The sequence below is a fragment of the Xenopus tropicalis genome, chromosome 2, assembly GCF_000004195.4.
Source record: "Xenopus tropicalis strain Nigerian chromosome 2, UCB_Xtro_10.0, whole genome shotgun sequence".
NCBI classification, from domain to species: domain Eukaryota; kingdom Metazoa; phylum Chordata; class Amphibia; order Anura; family Pipidae; genus Xenopus; species Xenopus tropicalis.
The window spans coordinates 177832307-177851309 of NC_030678.2; the positions used below are offsets into that span (position 1 = coordinate 177832307).

The following is a 19003-nucleotide window of genomic DNA, read 5'->3' on the forward strand; positions in this document are numbered from 1 at the left end:
AATTCAACATGAGGGCCCCTGGGTATCGAGTTACACCCCAAGATTCATACTGAGAAGCTCCACCTCTTATCTCTATCCACCAATGGCAGAGCAGCGCCCGGCCGAGCCTCTATTGGTCCTTAGTATCTCATGGGCTTCCCTCAGCTATGTGGCCCCTCGCTACCATGGCCCCTGGCACCCCCAGAGAGTGGGGCAAAAGGAGACAGATGGGGCAAGTGGGGGGCAGAGAAATAGGAATGGGGGCAGAAGAGCACAACCTGAGGGGGAAATGGGAACAGAGAAGGAAGAAATGGGGGAGAAATGTGGGGGGGCAGTATAAGGGAAGGGGGGGTAGTGCATAAAAGAAATGTGTGTGTGTGTGGGGGGGGGGGGGTAATAGGGGAAACAGAAAGAAGAAAAACAAATGAAAAAGGTGAAAATGGGAGACCATAAAAGATATGATAAGGAGGCAGAAGCGGGGGGGGGGGAAGAAAAATAGAAAGTACAGAAGGTGGGTAGGACCCCCCGCTATAGACAGAGGTGAGGGGGGGAGGAAAGAGGGAAAGGGAGATAAAAGTGAGGGGCACAAGAGATGGAAGTGGGGGAACAGGAGGTGGAAGTGGGGGGAACAGGAGGTGGAAGTGGGGGGAACAGGAGGTGGAAGTGGGGGAACAGGAGGTGGAAGTGGGGGGAACAGGAGGTGGAAGTGGGGGAACAGGAGGTGGAAGTGGGGGGAACAGGAGGTGGAAGTGGGGGAACAGGAGGTGGAAGTGGGGGGACAGGAGGTGGAAGTGGGGGAACAGGAGGTGGAAGTGGGGGGAACAGGAGGTGGAAGTGGGGGAACAGGAGGTGGAAGTGGGGGAACAGGAGGTGGAAGTGGGGGGAACAGGAGGTGGAAGTGGGGGAACAGGAGGTGGAAGTGGGGGAACAGGAGGTGGAAGTGGGGGAACAGGAGGTGGAAGTGGGGGGACAGGAGGTGGAAGTGGGGGAACAGGAGGTGGAAGTGGGGGGACAGGAGGTGGAAGTGTAGATGGAAGTGAGGAGCCACAAGCCCTGTAAGGGGAGGAGTCAGGGACTGAGGGTCGGGTTCTGTCTCTGTTACCTGTAGGGCTTGGGCCCCTGCTAGAACCAATTGCTAGCCCACTGGCCAAGCCCAAGGATCAGGTGGCCCACCCCTGTCACCCAAGGGCCAATGTGATTGTGTCACTAGTGCGTGACGGAGCTTTCTGCGCCCACCCAACGCCCAGCAGCGCAGGGAACTATTATCCACTCTCCCCTGGGGCAACTGGGCTTTGTTCTGCTCCCTGACTGGGTGGAGCTGCTGGGCGGGACCAACCTGGAACCAATCTCTGCATGGACATTAATGGGAGTCATGGGGGCCTGGGGGCCCAATTTCAGTTTCGGATAAACATTTGGCACCTGTTCTGCCTCCTCCCCCAACTCCCTGTAATTATGGCCCCATAACGAGCTCATCTGGAAGCCTCATCAGCACTTACAGCCCTGCCAGCTGGAGCAGCCCATGATAGAGGTGAGTAGGAGAGTAGGGAAAGCTGTGATTCCATTATATTAAATGCAGCCAATGAGCTAGAATAGGAAGTGCTGATGGCTGACAGGGCATTCTGGGAGTTGTAGTTTAATGCAGGTGGGATTATATATATATATATAGTGGCCCCCACGCAGGGAAATGAGCCATAAGCGAGTCCCTGGGGGCCACGGGGGGCAAAGCTTGGGGGAATTGGGGAGGCACTTGGCAGCGGCAGTTGCAGGAGAATAATATTTACATTTGGGAATAGAGAGGAAATATTTCTCTGCTTTTATTCCCCACGTAGAATCCTGCCGGTACCAGCGCAGCAATAATAACATCTGCCCCCGCCCATGTGTGGCCCCTCTCCCCGGGCACACGTAGCCCAGATTCCTCTACCCACAGGGGGATATCTGCCCGCGGGGCCCTGGGAGTTACTGCTCCTCCTTGCTCCCCGCCCGCTAATCCCCTCCGCTCCTCGGCTGCTCGACTACATTATTCCCAGCCCGGCTCCCACAAGGATCTGCCCCATTCCCTATATATTCCCAGCCTGGGAACTTGGCGCGGGCAGGGTGGCAGCTCATTCCCAGCCAATTGCACCAGGGCAGGACTGGCAGACTCTGCCCCTCACAGCAGGTAAGTGCCCAATGGCTTATATATGTTTTATATGTATGTGAGACTGGCAGAATGTGGGCAATGCCATAATATAATGCCAAGAGAATGTACCCACTGGGGGGCACTGGGCATGGTACCAGGGGGCAGCACTTCCTACTTGTACTATACCCACTACCTCCCAGCGGGTACATTCTTATGGGCTATCTGCCCCTATATATTAGGTACCTACCTAGTGCTACCAACCCCTATTTCTGTAGGGAAATGAGAGCAGGGCAGGCAGTAACCCTTCCAACACTTTCCCCTGTCTCTGCCCCTATATATTAGGTACCTACCTAGTGCTACCAACCCCTATTTCTGTAGGGAAATGAGAGCAGGGCCGGCAGTAACCCTTCCAACACTTTCCCCTGTCTCTGCCCCTATATATTAGGTACCTACCTAGTGCTACCAACCCCTATTTCTGTAGGGAAATGAGAGCAGGGCAGGCAGTAACCCTTCCAACACTTTCCCCTGTCTCTGCCCCTATATATTAGGTACCTACCTAGTGCTACCAACCCCTATTTCTGTAGGGAAATGAGAGCAGGGCCGGCAGTAACCCTTCCAACACTTTCCCCTGTCTCTGCCCCTATATATTAGGTACCTACCTAGTGCTACCAACCCCTATTTCTGTAGGGAAATGAGAGCAGGGCAGGCAGTAACCCTTCCAACACTTTCCCCTGTCTCTGCCCCTATATATTAGGTACCTACCTAGTGCTACCAACCCCTATTTCTGTAGGGAAATGAGAGCAGGGCAGGCAGTAACCCTTCCAACACTTTCCCCTGTCTCTGTCCCTATATATTAGGTACCTACCTAGTGCTACCAACCCCTATTTCTGTAGGGAAATGAGAGCAGGGCAGGCAGTAACCCTTCCAACACTTTCCCCTGTCTCTGCCCCTATATATTAGGTACCTACCTAGTGCTACCAACCCCTATTTCTGTAGGGAAATGAGAGCAGGGCAGGCAGTAACCCTTCCAACACTTTCCCCTGTCTCTGCCCCTATATATTAGGTACCTACCTAGTGCTACCAACCCCTATTTCTGTAGGGAAATGAGAGCAGGGCAGGCAGTAACCCTTCCAACACTTTCCCCTGTCTCTGCCCCTATATATTAGGTACCTACCTAGTGCTACCAACCCCTATTTCTGTAGGGAAATGAGAGCAGGGCAGGCAGTAACCCTTCCAACACTTTCCCCTGTCTCTGCCCCTATATATTAGGTACCTACCTAGTGCTACCAACCCCTATTTCTGTAGGGAAATGAGAGCAGGGCAGGCAGTAACCCTTCCAACACTTTCCCCTGTCTCTGTCCCTATATATTAGGTACCTACCTAGTGCTACCAACCCCTATTTCTGTAGGGAAATGAGAGCAGGGCAGGCAGTAACCCTTCCAACACTTTCCCCTGTCTCTGCCCCTATATATTAGGTACCTACCTAGTGCTACCAACCCCTATTTCTGTAGGGAAATGAGAGCAGGGCAGGCAGTAACCCTTCCAACACTTTCCCCTGTCTCTGCCCCTATATATTAGGTACCTACCTAGTGCTACCAACCCCTATTTCTGTAGGGAAATGAGAGCAGAGCAGGCAGTAACCCTTCCAACACTTTCCCCTGTCTCTGCCCCTATATATTAGGTACCTACCTAGTGCTACCAACCCCTATTTCTGTAGGGAAATGAGAGCAGGGCAGGCAGTAACCCTTCCAACACTTTCCCCTGTCTCTGCCCCTATATATTAGGTACCTACCTAGTGCTACCAACCCCTATTTCTGTAGGGAACTGAGAGCAGAGCAGGCAGTAACCCTCCCAACACTTTCCCCTATTGCTCCCCCTATATATTAGATATAGTGCTAGATAACTACCTATTATTGGGGTTCAGAGATGGGAGGATTCTCCACCCATGATATTTCTAGACTGGAGCATTCTGGGAGTTGTAGTCCAGTAGCATTAAGGAGGAACACTACAATGGAAGGTTTATATTCCCTTTACAGCCCATGACTTTGTGTCTGGTGCACAGAGGGTTAAGGGGCAGAGCCCTGGGGGTCTCTCTGCTTGGGATTTACCCCAGGAAGTAGATGGGAGCAGATTTCAGGGAACGCTGGGAACCCCCCAGTCTGATTGTGCAGATTCACAGAGAAACGACACATTGATTTATTAATAGATCTGAGGTCTCGGCTGCTTTTCCTGTCATTTGGGACATTTTTACAGCTTTAAGTTTTTTTTTCTCACATTAATATTTTGTTATGACGACTCCCAGCTGCCCCCGAACTGAAGCTCCCCTCACCCCGACAGTCTGCTCTGCACCCCCCCCATTGCCCCTCCCTAGGGAATATCCACTAAACAGCGATAAACATCAGCCCCCCGAGTCCCCTAGTGCCCACAGAGCCTTATGGGGGATATTATACACCCCGCACAGTAACCGCCCCTCGGGAATGGAATGGTATGTCCCAAATGACTTCCTATCTTATAATGTACATTCAGTGACTGCTAATATCCTTATCATTTACAGTAGGGGGTACATTATCCCTTATAATACATGAGTGATACTCAGAGTTCCCTGTATAACTCAGCCTGCAGCCTTGTGCCTTTATATGGGGGGCACAGAACCCCTCAGTGACTGCTAATATCCTTATCATTTACAGTAGGGGGTACATTATCCCTTATAATACATGAGTGATACTCAGAGTTCCCTGTATAACTCAGCCTGCAGCCTTGTGCCTTTATATGGGGGGCACAGAACCCCTCAGTGACTGCTAATATCCTTATCATTTACAGTAGGGGGTACATTATCCCTTATAATACATGAGTGATACTCAGAGTTCCCTGTATAACTCAGCCTGCAGCCTTGTGCCTTTATATGGGGGGCACAGAACCCCTCAGTGACTGCTAATATCCTTATCATTTACAGTAGGGGGTACATTATCCCTTATAATACATGAGTGATACTCAGAGTTCCCTGTATAACTCAGCCTGCAGCCTTGTGCCTTTATATGGGCACAGAACCCCTCAGTGACTGCTAATATCCTTATCAGTTACAGTAGGGGGTACATTATCCCTTACAATACAGGGGTGATACTGTGAGTAGGGAGTGTGCATGCTGTGAGTATGACGGGGGGGTAGGACCTGCTGGAGGGCTGCCAGGCTGGATTTCCCAGTAACCCTTCCCCAGTAGATGTTTATGGCCCAACCGGCCAGTTCTGCTTTCGGAGGTTTCGTTACACAAACAGAGCGGAGTCGCTGCTTCTCATCGAGATTTTATAGCCGAGCAATAAACAGGCTCCTTCCCTGGTATCTCCGGGCCGGCCCCCAGTGGGACAGGAACCAGCGCTTCACTGGGGCGCCCAGAACTCATTGGACCCATAGTGTGTGGGACCCTGCTGCTCTGGTTACACTGGGGGGCCCATCTGTTGCTTTTGCTCTGAGGCTTCTGATTGTTCCGCCTTCCCTTCCGCAGAGATTGGGCCGAGGGACCCAGAGCCGCCGGCGCCGACAGAACCACCCGGGAGGCACCTATGTGGAACCGGGACCCGCGGGAGGCAATAGGTAAATATAGAGTTGTCCCATTCTCTGCCAAAAGCAAAGCAGACATGAAGGGTGCTGGGCCCAAGAGCTAGCAATCTAAGAACAGGGAGGGGTGAAAGCTGAAGGGTTATCTATCTATCTATCTATCTATAATATATTATCTATCTATCTATCTATCTATCTATCTATCATCTATCTATCTATCATCTATCTATCTATCTATCTATCTATCATCTATATATCTATCTATCTATCTATCATCTATCTATCTATCTATCTATCATCTATCTATCTATCTATCTATCTATCTATCTATCTATCTATCATCTATCTATCTATCTATCATCTATCTATCATCTATCTATCTATCATCTATCTATCTATCTATCTATCATCTATCTATCTATCTATCTATCTATCTATCTATCATCTATAAATCTATCTATCTATCATCTATCTATTTATCTATCTATCTATCTATCTATCTATCATCTATCTATCTATCTATCTATCTATCTATCTATCTATCTATCTATCATCTATATATCTATCTATCTATCTATCATCTATATATCTATCTATCATCTATCTATCTATCTATCATCTATCTATCTATCTATCTATCTATCTATCTATCATCTATCTATCTATCTATCTATCTATCTATAGAGATGTAGCGAACTGTTCGCCGGTGAAATAATTCGCGCGAACATCGGGTGTTCGTGAGTTTGCGAGTTCACGTACTTTCCGCGTATGTTCGCAATTTGGGTGCGCGTGGCGTTTTTCCGCTGCGTTTTTTCTCGGCCTAAAAATGCCGCACAAGCCACACATGGCGTTTTTTAGTAAATCCCGTTTCCATGGTGCTAATAGTGCGAAATAGCAAAAAACGCGGCGTATTTCCGCTAGGCCTGCCAGCTGCCTTTGCAGTTTTACGCAACGCTGAGTCAATAACATAATTTTCAGAGACGTTTTTGCCCCTGATCCCCCCCCGGCATGTCACTGCCCAGGTCGTGGCACCCTTTAATCAACTTTAAAATCAGTTTTCTGGCCAGAAATGGCTTTTCTAGATTTTAAAGTTCCACTTCCCATTGAAGTCTATGGGGTTCGCAAAGTTCGCAAATATTCACACTTTTTGGCGTAAGTTCGCTACATCCCTATCTATCTATAATATATTATCTATCTATCATCTAACTAGCTATCTATTTATCTATCTATCTATTTATCTATCTATCATCTAACTAGCTATCTATTTATCTATCTATCTATCTATCATCTAACTAGCTATCTATTTATCTATCTATCTATCTATCTATCTATCATCTAACTAGCTATCTATTTATCTATCTATCTATCTATCATCTAACTAGCTATCTATTTATCTATCTATCTATCTATCTCTCTATATCTATCTATCTATCATCTATCTACCTATCTATCATCTATTATCTATCATATATTATCTATCTATAATATATTATCTATCTATCATCTAACTAGCTATCTATTTATCTATCTATCTATCTATCTATCTATCTATCTATCATCCATTATCTATCATATATTATCTATCTATCTATCTATCATCTATCTATCTATCTATCTATCTATCTATCTATCATCTATCTATCTATATATCTATCATCTATCTATTTATCTATCTATCTATAATATATTATCTATCTATCTATCAATCAATCATCTATTATCTAACTATCTATCATCTATCTATCTATCTATCTATCAATCAATCATATACTATCTATCCATTATCTATCATATATTTTCTATCTATCTATCTATCTATCTATCTATCTATCTATCTATCTATCTATCATCTACTGAATCTATCTATTTATCTATCAATCAATCATCTACTATCTATCCATTATCTATCATATATTATCTATCTATCTATCTATCATCTATTATCTATCATATATTAACTATCTATTTATCTATCTATCTATCTATCATCTATCTATCTATCTATCTATCTATCCATCCATCCATCCATCCATCCATCCATCCATCCATCCATCCATCCATCCATCCATCCATCCATCTATCTATCTATCTATCTATCTATCTATCTGTCTCTACCAATATCAATACTAACCTTGGATATTCTGCTTTTTCAAGAACTCACCCAGGCCCCTCCCATAGGCATTAACAGAATCTGCCCCCCAACATCCCCCGGCAGGGCATTTCCCTCCGGTGAGTTCTCACTCAGAATGCTGGACTCCCAGTGTGGAGCCACAAAGCTCCGTTGTGTTCAATGAGACTACAAATCCCATGATGCATTGTAAAGTCAGTGCTGGCAGTTGTTCTATAGGGAACCTATAGAGATAGAGCCCCAGTGGGACATGGGCAGAGATACTGTAACTGTAGGTGCTGCTTGTCCTGGGGTTACGTATTCCCACCCAGACACCCAGCGAGGTAATGAGGCGCCCCCTACAGTTGGGTACAGCGGCTGTAAGTGCCAAAGTGCCTTTCCCACTGGGCGTGACCCTACAGCCAAACATTGCGCCCTTGGGTCCGGTTCCAACCGGCTTTGGGCCCATTTACTGACAGAAGTGACCCAGTTTGTGGCTCTGACTCACGCTATTGGCTCCCACAGACACATCATTAAACGGAATCTATTGCCCTTTAAAGCTGAATTGCCAGAGGGGGGCAAAGTACAAAATACTACAAGGAGCATTTTTGTTGTAGTTTATTTACATTCTCCCTATAAAATGTGCATTTTGCACGTGTAATTTTGCCCGTGGGGCTCAGGTCGCCATGTTGCCCTTTCCCTGGGTGAATGTGGATACGTAGGGCACTCAGGGTTATTACAGGAGTATCTAATAAATCTGGATATTTCCCAGACCTATTTGGAGTAAGGAGAACACAGCTGTTCCAATACGTCCCATGGAAGCCCCAAATTGCCCTAAAATTCCTAAAATAAATAACTTAATATAATGATAGGGGGCGCCATATACAGCCCATCAGCTGCTTTTCTTTCCACCTTCTGGGCCCCATTAGAGTGAGATGTAGTAGTAGAGACGGAGTGCTCCGATGAGCAATGCTCTTGAGATGATATCGGCTGATTATTGCTCCACATACATCAAGGTCTAATGTTCTACCAACATGGTGAGAAACCACAAATGTGGCAGAAGGGTGGGAGGAAGGGTGTGGGCAGCACTTATACCGGGAACTCTGTCTCATTTCAGGACACCTAAAGGGCAATATATGAAGATTAGTGAATGTTATCAGTCGTAGTTGTCCCTAGGAACTGGCCAGGCCTGACCTTCCATGGTGGACCCCAAACAGAAGGACCTATTGCCAAATACATTGATTTAATCTACTTCTTCGTTTCAGACTATGAGACTTCCCTGAAACTGGACATTCCCCTTACTGGACGGAGACCATGTGCGTATTTAATGCTTCCAACTACAGCAACAGTTTCATCCTCACCGGGATCCCTCACCTGCAAGATCAGTTCTGGGTGGGGTTCCCCCTGCTCCTTATGTACCTCGTGGCCATAGTAGGGAACTGTATCATCATTTACATCATTAAGGTGGAGGAGGACCTCTGCGAGCCCATGTATAAATTCCTCTGCATGCTCTCTGTCGTTGATCTGCTCTTGGCCAACACCACCATGCCCAGAATGCTGGGGATCTTCTGGTTTGACTCTACTGAGATCTTCTTTGATTCATGCCTGCTTCAGATGTTTTTCATCCATTTCCTATCGGCGCTGGAGTCTGGGATCCTAATGGCCATGGCTGTGGACCGTTACGTGGCCATCTGTCACCCCCTTAGATACTCTTCCGTTCTCACTGAGTCAACACTCATCAAAATCAGCCTTACTATTCTACTCAGGGGAGCTCTGTTCATGATCCCTATCCCCCTACTCATCAAGAGACTACCCTTCTGCCAAAAGAATGTTCTGACCCATTCCTACTGCTTGCACCAGGAGATCATGAATATGACTTCCGCAGATAATAAGGTCAATGTGGTTTATGGACTGTTTATTATCCTGTTCATCATGGGAATGGACTCCATCTTCATCGCCTTGTCCTACTTGTTGATCATCAGAGCGGTGGTTGACCTGGTGGAAGAGGCCAGTCTGAAGGCCTTCAGCACTTGTGCAGCCCATATATGTGCAGTCCTAATGTACTATATCCCTCTCATTGGCCTCTCAGTGGTGCACAGGTTTGGGATCAACGAGGAGTTCCCAAACTTACATATTTTCTTTGGTAACGTCTACCTCTTGGTGCCTCCTGTCATAAACCCCATTGTTTATGGGATCAAAACCAAGGAAATCCGCTCTAGATTGAGAAAAATATTCTGCAGCAAGAGACACTGGATCAAAACCAGTGGGGACCTGTAATGGGCAAGATAAAAACAATAGCTAGTGTTGGGATCCTATTTGTTGGATATTTGTTCAGTGAAGGTTGGACAGTGACCTCTAAAGAGTTATCAGCCAATGACACTTTCTCTTTTGGGTCTTGCAGTCTTCTTGGACTCTTATTGAACCAAATGACGACCATAGGAAGTAGGTTTGACTGACTGATTTTGCTAGATTTGTGGTTTCTCATCATGTTGGTAGGACTTTAGACCTTGATGTAGGTGGAGCAATAATCAGCTGATATCATCTCAAGAGCATCAGAAGACTACAGATGCGGCCAAGCTGTCTAATACTCAGCTGGAAATGTTGGGACGTATGGTGGAGATGGATAACAATAAAAATGAACGGATATAGATTACGTAAAGCACTGTCCATGATGATGGCCTGTGGGACACTGTGACTGCCATTGGTTGGACAAACCACCTCATGTGAATAGGGGGGACCTTCTTGTTACAAGATAAAGATAACTGGTACCTCAACTCATGTGAAGTCTTTTTAATTATTTTATCTCCAATGTGTCATTGTGAACACCATTGTTCTTATGTGAGATACTGTGGCTACATCTGTGGGTAGGGAAGGGGAGGTCTCAAAACCGTAGAGGGGGACACAAAGCACGAGATAGGGGTGAATGACAAACTCTTGGGTTTGCCCTCCCTATATTCACATATCTGTCCCCTTGTTATGGGAAAATGGGACCTGACAAAATGGGGGTGTTCCAAGTGGCTTCAACACAAACATCTAATGTTGGCCAAATGATATTTGTGGTATTAATTAAAGGGAAAGTAAATGAGCAGGAGAAGCTACAAAAATGAATAAAACGTAACAAGTCTGATAATTCTGGGGTGTTTTTTTTCAAAGTAACTGTTTTGGTGGCAACTGTATGTAGGTTTAGCCAATGAGATTCCATAGCTAGAGACTGTATGTAGGTTTAGCCAATGAGATTCCATAGCTAGAGACTGTATGTAGGTTTAGCCAATGAGATTCCATAGCTAGAGACTGTATGTAGGTTTAGCCAATGAGATCCCATAGCTAGAGATTGTATGTAGGTATAGCCAATGAGATTCCATAGCTAGAGACTGTATGTAGGTTTAGCCAATGAGATTCCATAGCTAGAGACTGTATGTAGGTATAGCCAATGAGATCCCATAGCTAGAGACTGTATGTAGGTATAGCCAATGAGATCCCATAGCTAGAGACTGTATGTAGGTTTAGCCAATGAGATTCCATAGCTAGAGACTGTATGTAGGTATAGCCAATGAGATTCCATAGCTAGAGACTGTATGTAGGTTTAGCCAATGAGATTCCATAGCTAGAGACTGTATGAAGGTTTAGCCAATGAGATCCCATAGCTAGAGACTGTATGTAGGTATAGCCAATGAGATCCCATAGCTAGAGACTGTATGTAGGTATAGCCAATGAGATCCCATAGCTAGAGACTGTATGTAGGTTTAGCCAATGAGATCCCATAGCTAGAGACTGTATGTAGGTTTAGCCAATGAGATCCCATAGCTAGAGACTGTATGTAGGTTTAGCCAATGAGATTCCATAGCTAGAGACTGTATGTAGGTATAGCCAATGAGATCCCATAGCTAGAGACTGTATGTAGGTATAGCCAATGAGATCCCATAGCTAGAGACTGTATGTAGGTTTAGCCAATGAGATTCCATAGCTAGAGACTGTATGTAGGTTTAGCCAATGAGATTCCATAGCTAGAGACTGTATGTAGGTATAGCCAATGAGATCCCATAGCTAGAGACTATATGTAGGTATAGCCAATGAGATCCCATAGCTAGAGATTGTTTGTAGGTTTAGCAAATGAGATCCCATAGCTAGAGACTATATGTAGGTATAGCCAATGAGATCCCATAGCTAGAGACTATATGTAGGTATAGCCAATGAGATCCCATAGCTAGAGATTGTTTGTAGGTTTAGCAAATGAGATCCCATAGCTAGAGACTATATGTAGGTATAGCCAATGAGATCCCATAGCTAGAGATTGTTTGTAGGTTTAGCAAATGAGATCCCATAGCTAGAGACTATATGTAGGTATAGCCAATGAGATCCCATAGCTAGAGACTATATGTAGGTATAGCCAATGAGATCCCATAGCTAGAGATTGTTTGTATGTTTAGCAAATGAGATCCCATAGCTAGAGACTGTATGTAGGTATAGCCAATGAGATTCCATAGCTAGAGACTGTATGTAGGTTTAGCCAATGAGATTCCATAGCTAGAGACTGTATGTTGGTTTAGCCAATGAGATTCCATAGCTAGAGACTGTATGTAGGTTTAGCCAATGAGATCCCATAGCTAGAGACTGTATGTAGGTTTAGCCAATGAGATCCCATAGCTAGAGACTGTATGTAGGTTTAGCCAATGAGATTCCATAGCTAGAGACTGTATGTAGGTATAGCCAATGAGATTCCATAGCTAGAGACTGTATGTAGGTTTAGCCAATGAGATCCCATAGCTAGAGACTGTATGTAGGTTTAGCCAATGAGATCCCATAGCTAGAGACTGTATGTAGGTTTAGCCAATGAGATCCCATAGCTAGAGACTGTATGTAGGTTTAGCCAATGAGATCCCATAGCTAGAGACTGTATGTTGGTTTAGCCAATGAGATTCCATAGCTAGAGACTGTATGTAGGTTTAGCCAATGAGATTCCATAGCTAGAGATTGTATGAAGGTTTAGCCAATGAGATCCCATAGCTAGAGACTGTATGTAGGTTTAGCCAATGAGATTCCATAGCTAGAGACTGTATGTAGGTTTAGCCAATGAGATCCCATAGCTAGAGATTGTATGTAGGTTTAGCCAATGAGATCCCATAGCTAGAGATTGTATGTAGGTATAGCCAATGAGATCCCATAGCTAGAGATTGTATGTAGGTATAGCCAATGAGATTCCATAGCTAGAGACTGTATGTAGGTATAGCCAATGAGATTCCATAGCTAGAGACTGTATGTAGGTATAGCCAATGAGATTCCATAGCTAGAGATTGTATGTAGGTATAGCCAATGAGATTCCATAGCTAGAGATTGTATGTAGGTATAGCCAATGAGATTCCATAGCTAGAGATTGTATGTAGGTATAGCCAATGAGATCCCATAGCTAGAGACTGTATGTAGGTTTAGCCAATGAGATCCCATAGCTAGAGATTGTATGTAGGTTTAGCCAATGAGATCCCATAGCTAGAGACTGTATGTAGGTTTAGCCAATGAGATCCCATAGCTAGAGATTGTATGTAGGTATAGCCAATGAGATTCCATAGCTAGAGATCTGGTGGCCGCCTGTCCCCTTTAAAGGAAAGTGCCTACTCACACTGTGTCAGTGATTTCTCCGTATGGGGCGGGGCAGCACATTCCATCTACATTTATACAAGTCTCTGTTTACATGTCGCGGCCGCGGGGTGAGTGGGTCTGTGGGACTCTGTTCCCATGTGGGACATTAGGGGGTCAATATACTGATTTATGGGGTTTGGGCAGGAAAAAGGCAAAGTGCAGACTAAACAGAGGGGGAGAATTTGGGGTCAAATAACACAGCGACCCCATTGGCCAAATGAAAGAGGGAGAAGCGACTGCAGGGAACGTTCTATAAATCGGCTGCTCCCCTCACCCCCAGACAAGGGGGGCCCCAATGTGACTGAACCATTCCCTTCATCTGCATGGGAACTGGGGAAAGCCTGGTGACCCCCGGGGAAAGCGATGGATCTGCCCCAACCTCTGTCCTTTGCCCAATGTCAGATTCACAGGCTTAGTTACCCTTTAATTCCACATGCCATTCCAGTTCCCATTCACAGAAGGAAATCAGCTCCAAACCAGTCCATCCAAATGCCGAATCCATCCAGGAACTGGGCTTCATCTCTAGTGCAGGACAATTGGCATAAAACGAATTGCTATTGGCCGGCATTTATGATGTCATGGATGATGTCATTACCTAATAGCAGTTAGTGCCAACCCCCCTACAGCTATGGCTCCATGTACATAGTAACATGGCCGCCCCTAATGTGGGAGGAGTCAGTGATGCCACAGTCCCACCTTCTGCCCCCGCACTATTGACTGTGGCCATTGGGGTATTAGTGCAAGGGGTGGTATATGGCGATGAGGAGGGCAGATTCCATGATAGGGGGCAGATGTAAGCAGAATATCTGTAGGACGCAGCCCACAATATATATTTGTATAGACAACACCTGGGGGGCAGTAGGATTATATAGGGGGCTGGCAGTGGGGGCAGAATGCACAGAGGGCAGTTACATGGGCAGATGAAGGCTCAGACCCTATAGGGAGGTTGGAACCTTCCAGTCCAGCAGAGGGAGGGGCAAAATGATTCTTTGAGGGCCCCCAGCTCTTCTATACATGGGGCAGGGTAATGCCGGGGCTATGAGGGGGGGCTCAGATACCCCCCGTGCCCATAGCAGGGAACAGTTATTTGCTTATTAATGCCCCAGTGTTATAGTGAGTACCTCTCAATGTGGGTGACTTGGGCCCCCCCCCCACACGCACAGGGGCCCGAGGGCCCGGAGATGATAAGGAAGAGCCTGTAACCTACAGATCCCTTTACATTTAATGGGCGGGGGGGGGGGGGAATTGCCCTATAAAACTCTTTATGGGACTATCACTCGGCTAAATATAGTTATACGGCCTATGCCCAAGGGCTCGCCCAGCTGCATTGTGGGGCAATAAAAACACTAGTGCCGGGGGGGCACTCTTCTAAAAGCCCCCAATACTGAGAATCATGTGACTTATTCATTAAATGATGCGCCGGGGGGGGGCACGCTACTAAAAGCCCCCAATAGTGAGAATCATGTGACTTATTCATTAAATGATGCGCCGGGGGGGGGGCACGCTACTAAAAGCCCCCAATAGTGAGAATCATGTGACTTATTCATTAAATGATGCGCCGGGGGGGGGCACGCTACTAAAAGCCCCCAATAGTGAGAATCATGTGACTTATTCATTAAATGATGCGCCGGGGGGGGCACGCTACTAAAAGCCCCCAATAGTGAGAATCATGTGACTTATTCATTAAATGATGCGCCGGGGGGGGCACGCTACTAAAAGCCCCCAATAGTGAGAATCATGTGACTTATTCATTAAATGATGCGCCGGGGGGGGGCACGCTACTAAAAGCCCCCAATAGTGAGAATCATGTGACTTATTCATTAAATGATGCGCCGGGGGGGGGGCACGCTACTAAAAGCCCCCAATACTGAGAATCATGTGACTTATTCATTAAATGATGCGCCGGGGGGGCAGAGTCAGAGCCAGGGATTCACAGCAAAGGCATCAATTACCCTTCCTATGGGCAAATACATTGTACCTTATTGTACAGCGCTGCGGGGTATGTTGGCGCTTTATAAATAAATAATAATAATAATACATTGAGATGTTTGGGGGCTGCGCGGGGGGCCGTGGGTTCTTGTATGGCGGCTGTGAGCCCCCCAGAGCGAGGAATCTGCAGGTATAACCAGTGTAACTATGATTTACCCACTGGCAGGTTCCATAGTAACATAGTAAGTTAGGTTGAAAAAATACACACATCCATCAGTTTCACTCACATCCCGATTAGTAACCCGATAGTAACTGGTGAGTACGGGATGCGGGCGGGGCAGGAATGGGAACAGCTCATTGTTACACGCTGGGCGGCTCGTTAATAAACTAACGAGGATGATGATCCCAATGGGGGGTAATTAGAGCTCGGCTGATCCCAGAGGCCCCAGTGACTTCCCAGTCTGTATAATTGGCCTTTAATTGATTTCCCGCAGCAGGAAAGGTGCAAGCGTGGCACCGAGGGGCCAGGTACATTGGCACAGAAACTCTCAGTGGCACCCAGGCAGCGCCCATAAGTAGCCCTGGCACAATGGGGGGGCTACGGGCAGAACCAGCATTGCAGTAAGGTAAGGTGGGGTGGGTCGCTGCTGTATCAATGGGAATATTGTGTTTATAGGAACCAAGACTGCGCCGTGGGACAGAACTGCACTCGGAACCAGGTGAGTCCGGCACAACGGGAGTAACACCCCCCTCACTCTCACAGGGCAACACAGGGTTAATAATAAATATCATCAGGTCTGAAGTAGTGTGAACTAGTGGGGGAGTCTGTATATAGAGAGATACCATAAAACTATGGCACATAGGGATTCCCCTGTACTAAGCACAATTCAGCAGGAACAGCCCCCTAAGTTTGCCCATAGCCTGTACAGAGAGATACCATAAAACTATGGCACATAGGGATTCCCCTGTACTAAGCACAATTCAGCAGGAACAGCCCCCTAAGTTTGCTCATAGCCTGTACAGAGAGATACCATAAAACTATGGCACATAGGGATTCCCCTGTACTAAGCACAATTCAGCAGGAACAGCCCCCTAAGTTTGCCCATAGCCTGTACAGAGAGATACCATAAAACTATGGCACATAGGGATTCCCCTGTACTAAGCACAATTCAGCAGGAACAGCCCCCTAAGTTTGCTCATAGCCTGTACAGAGAGATACCATAAAACTATGGCACATAGGGATTCCCCTGTACTAAGCACAATTCAGCAGGAACAGCCCCCTAAGTTTGCCCATAGCCTGTACAGAGAGATACCATAAAACTATGGCACATAGGGATTCCCCTGTACTAAGCACAATTCAGCAGGAACAGCCCCCTCAGTTTGCTCATAGCCTGTACAGAGAGATACCATAAAACTATGGCACATAGGGATTCCCCTGTACTAAGCACAATTCAGCAGGAACAGCCCCCTCAGTTTGCTTATGAAAAATTAGTTTTTTAGATATCTACCCAACTTAATCCAGAATCACATTAACACACACTGTTTAATCGGGACATTAAAGAGACTGATTAGATTTCCTTATATCAGACAGATCCCCTTTGGATCCCACCATGACATCAGACAATGAGACCTGTTTCCACCCCACCACTTTCATTCTGCTGGGAATACCCGGCCTGGAACCCTTCCACACCTGGATCTCCATCCCGTTCTGCTCCATATTCCTCATTGCGGTGATCGGGAACCTTGTGGTCCTGCAGATCATTATATCGGAGGTGAGTCTCCATCAGCCCATGTACATCTTCGTCACGGTGCTATCCATCATTGACTTGGTTCTGGCCAACTCCACCATGCCCAAGCTGCTCAGTATCTTCTGGTCCAGCTCCAACGAGATCCCCTACCACACGTGCCTCTTCCAGATGTTTCTCCTCCATGCATTCTCTGCCATTGAGTCTGGCATCTTCGTGGCCATGGCCTTTGATCGCTATGTTGCCATATGCAATCCACTCAGGTACAAGGTGATCCTGAGCAATGGGACGATCATCAGAACCAGCGCTTTAGCTGTTATCCGTGGGGTTATTTGTATCCTGCCTCTGTTTCTTCTGGCCGAGAGGCTTCCTTGGTACAGGAGCAACATTATCCTCCACTCGTACTGCGAGCACATGGCTGTGGTTGGACTCGCCTGCCAAGATGTTTCCCTCAATGACCACATTGGCATGGTCGTTGGGTTCCTGGTACTAGCCATGGACTCTTTGTTCATTGTATTGTCCTACATCAAGATTCTGAGGGTTCTGCAGAGACTGCCTTCCACCGCTGGGCTCAAAGCCTTCGGCACTTGTGTCTCCCATGTCTGTGCCATTCTAACCTTCTATGTCCCTATCCTTGTCTCCTCCTTGGTGCACAGGTTTGGCAGGAACGTTCCTCACCCTACTCACATCTTGTTGGCCAACTTCTACCTCCTCATACCCCCCATGCTCAATCCCCTGGTCTACGGCATGAAGACTAAGAAAATTCAGCAGAAAGTGAGGAAATATCTTTATCTGTTCTAAATAAATAATTCTCTTCTTGAAAATGAGATGTTTGGGTCATTCTTCCTCATTACAGGGTCAGACTGGCCAATCAGAGGATCTCCCGGAGGGCTCAGCTCTTAGTGGGTCAGAGCCTTGGAGAATCCCATCAGTCCATTGTTATGTTCCCCCTCAGCTCATATAAAAACCTGTACTGTATGGTACTATCTGTATGAGTGGGCCCAGGGAGTTCTCTGGTTGGCCCAACAGGACCAGTTCCAACATGGACTCTTTACATTAAGTCATAATCATTGGAAAAGTATATAATGTGTGTTATGCATTGTAATACATTATTGTGTGCCCAGAACATTCCTTCTCTGTATATTTGTATTTATACATATGGGTAGGAGGTGCCATAGTGTTTCCCTTAGACAGTACAGTATGGGGGTACAGCTTATTGTGTGCCCAGAACATTCCTTCTCTGTATATTTGTATTTATACATATGGGTAGGGGGTGCCATAGTGTTTCCCTTAGACAGTACAGTATGGGGGTACAGCTTATTATGTGCCCAGAACATTCCCTCTCTGTATATTTGTATTTATACATATGGGTAGGGGGTGCCATAGTGTTTCCCTTAGACAGTACAGTATGGGGGTACAGCTTATTATGTGCCCAGAACATTCCCTCTCTGTATATTTGTATTTATACATATGGGTAGGAGGTGCCATAGTGTTTCCCTTAGACAGTACAGTATGGGGGTACAGCTTATTGTGTGCCCAGAACATTCCTTCTCTGTATATTTGTATTTATACATATGGGTAGGGGGTGCCATAGTGTTTCCCTTAGACAGTACAGTATGGGGGTACAGCTTATTATGTGCCCAGAACATTCCCTCTCTGTATATTTGTATTTATACATATGGGTAGGGGGTGCTTACATTAAAGTAAGAAGGTATTGTGCCCAGAACATTCCATTCATATAAATATATATATAAGTACATATGGGTGGGGGGGAACCTCTAGAAGTGGGTGTGGCCTTGTGAAGTGGGCATGTTCAAAACATTGCCAACCCCACAACCTCTTTCCAGCCCTGTAATATAGTATAGAACAATATGAAAGTGGGACAATGCTGAAATGGGGTACACTTCCCCTTTAATCCAATGTACAAGTGACAGTTGC

At 46.2% G+C, this 19003-nt stretch overlaps 2 protein-coding genes across 5 annotated transcripts; both read left to right on the forward strand.

Moving 5' to 3' along the window:
* Positions 1 to 1309: 1309 nt before the first annotated feature.
* Positions 1310 to 10887, forward strand: or51e1 (olfactory receptor family 51 subfamily E member 1). Of its 3 annotated transcripts, none has more exons than XM_031895691.1 (3): positions 1310 to 1507; positions 5598 to 5686; positions 9023 to 10887. In XM_031895691.1, the coding sequence occupies exon 3, from the start codon at positions 9072 to 9074 to the stop codon at positions 10032 to 10034; it is 963 nt and encodes a 320-aa protein (XP_031751551.1). In that variant the 5' UTR covers positions 1310 to 1507; positions 5598 to 5686; positions 9023 to 9071; the 3' UTR covers positions 10035 to 10887.
* Positions 10888 to 15705: 4818 nt separating this feature from the next.
* Positions 15706 to 17889, forward strand: or52m1 (olfactory receptor family 52 subfamily M member 1). Of its 2 annotated transcripts, none has more exons than XM_031896381.1 (2): positions 15706 to 15946; positions 16908 to 17889. In XM_031896381.1, the coding sequence occupies exon 2, from the start codon at positions 16931 to 16933 to the stop codon at positions 17864 to 17866; it is 936 nt and encodes a 311-aa protein (XP_031752241.1). In that variant the 5' UTR covers positions 15706 to 15946; positions 16908 to 16930; the 3' UTR covers positions 17867 to 17889. The 2 variants fall into 2 exon arrangements, with proteins under 2 accessions (XP_031752241.1, XP_031752242.1); XM_031896382.1 differs by lacking the exon at positions 15706 to 15946 and adding an exon at positions 15954 to 16039.
* The last annotated feature ends 1114 nt before the right edge of the window (positions 17890 to 19003 follow it).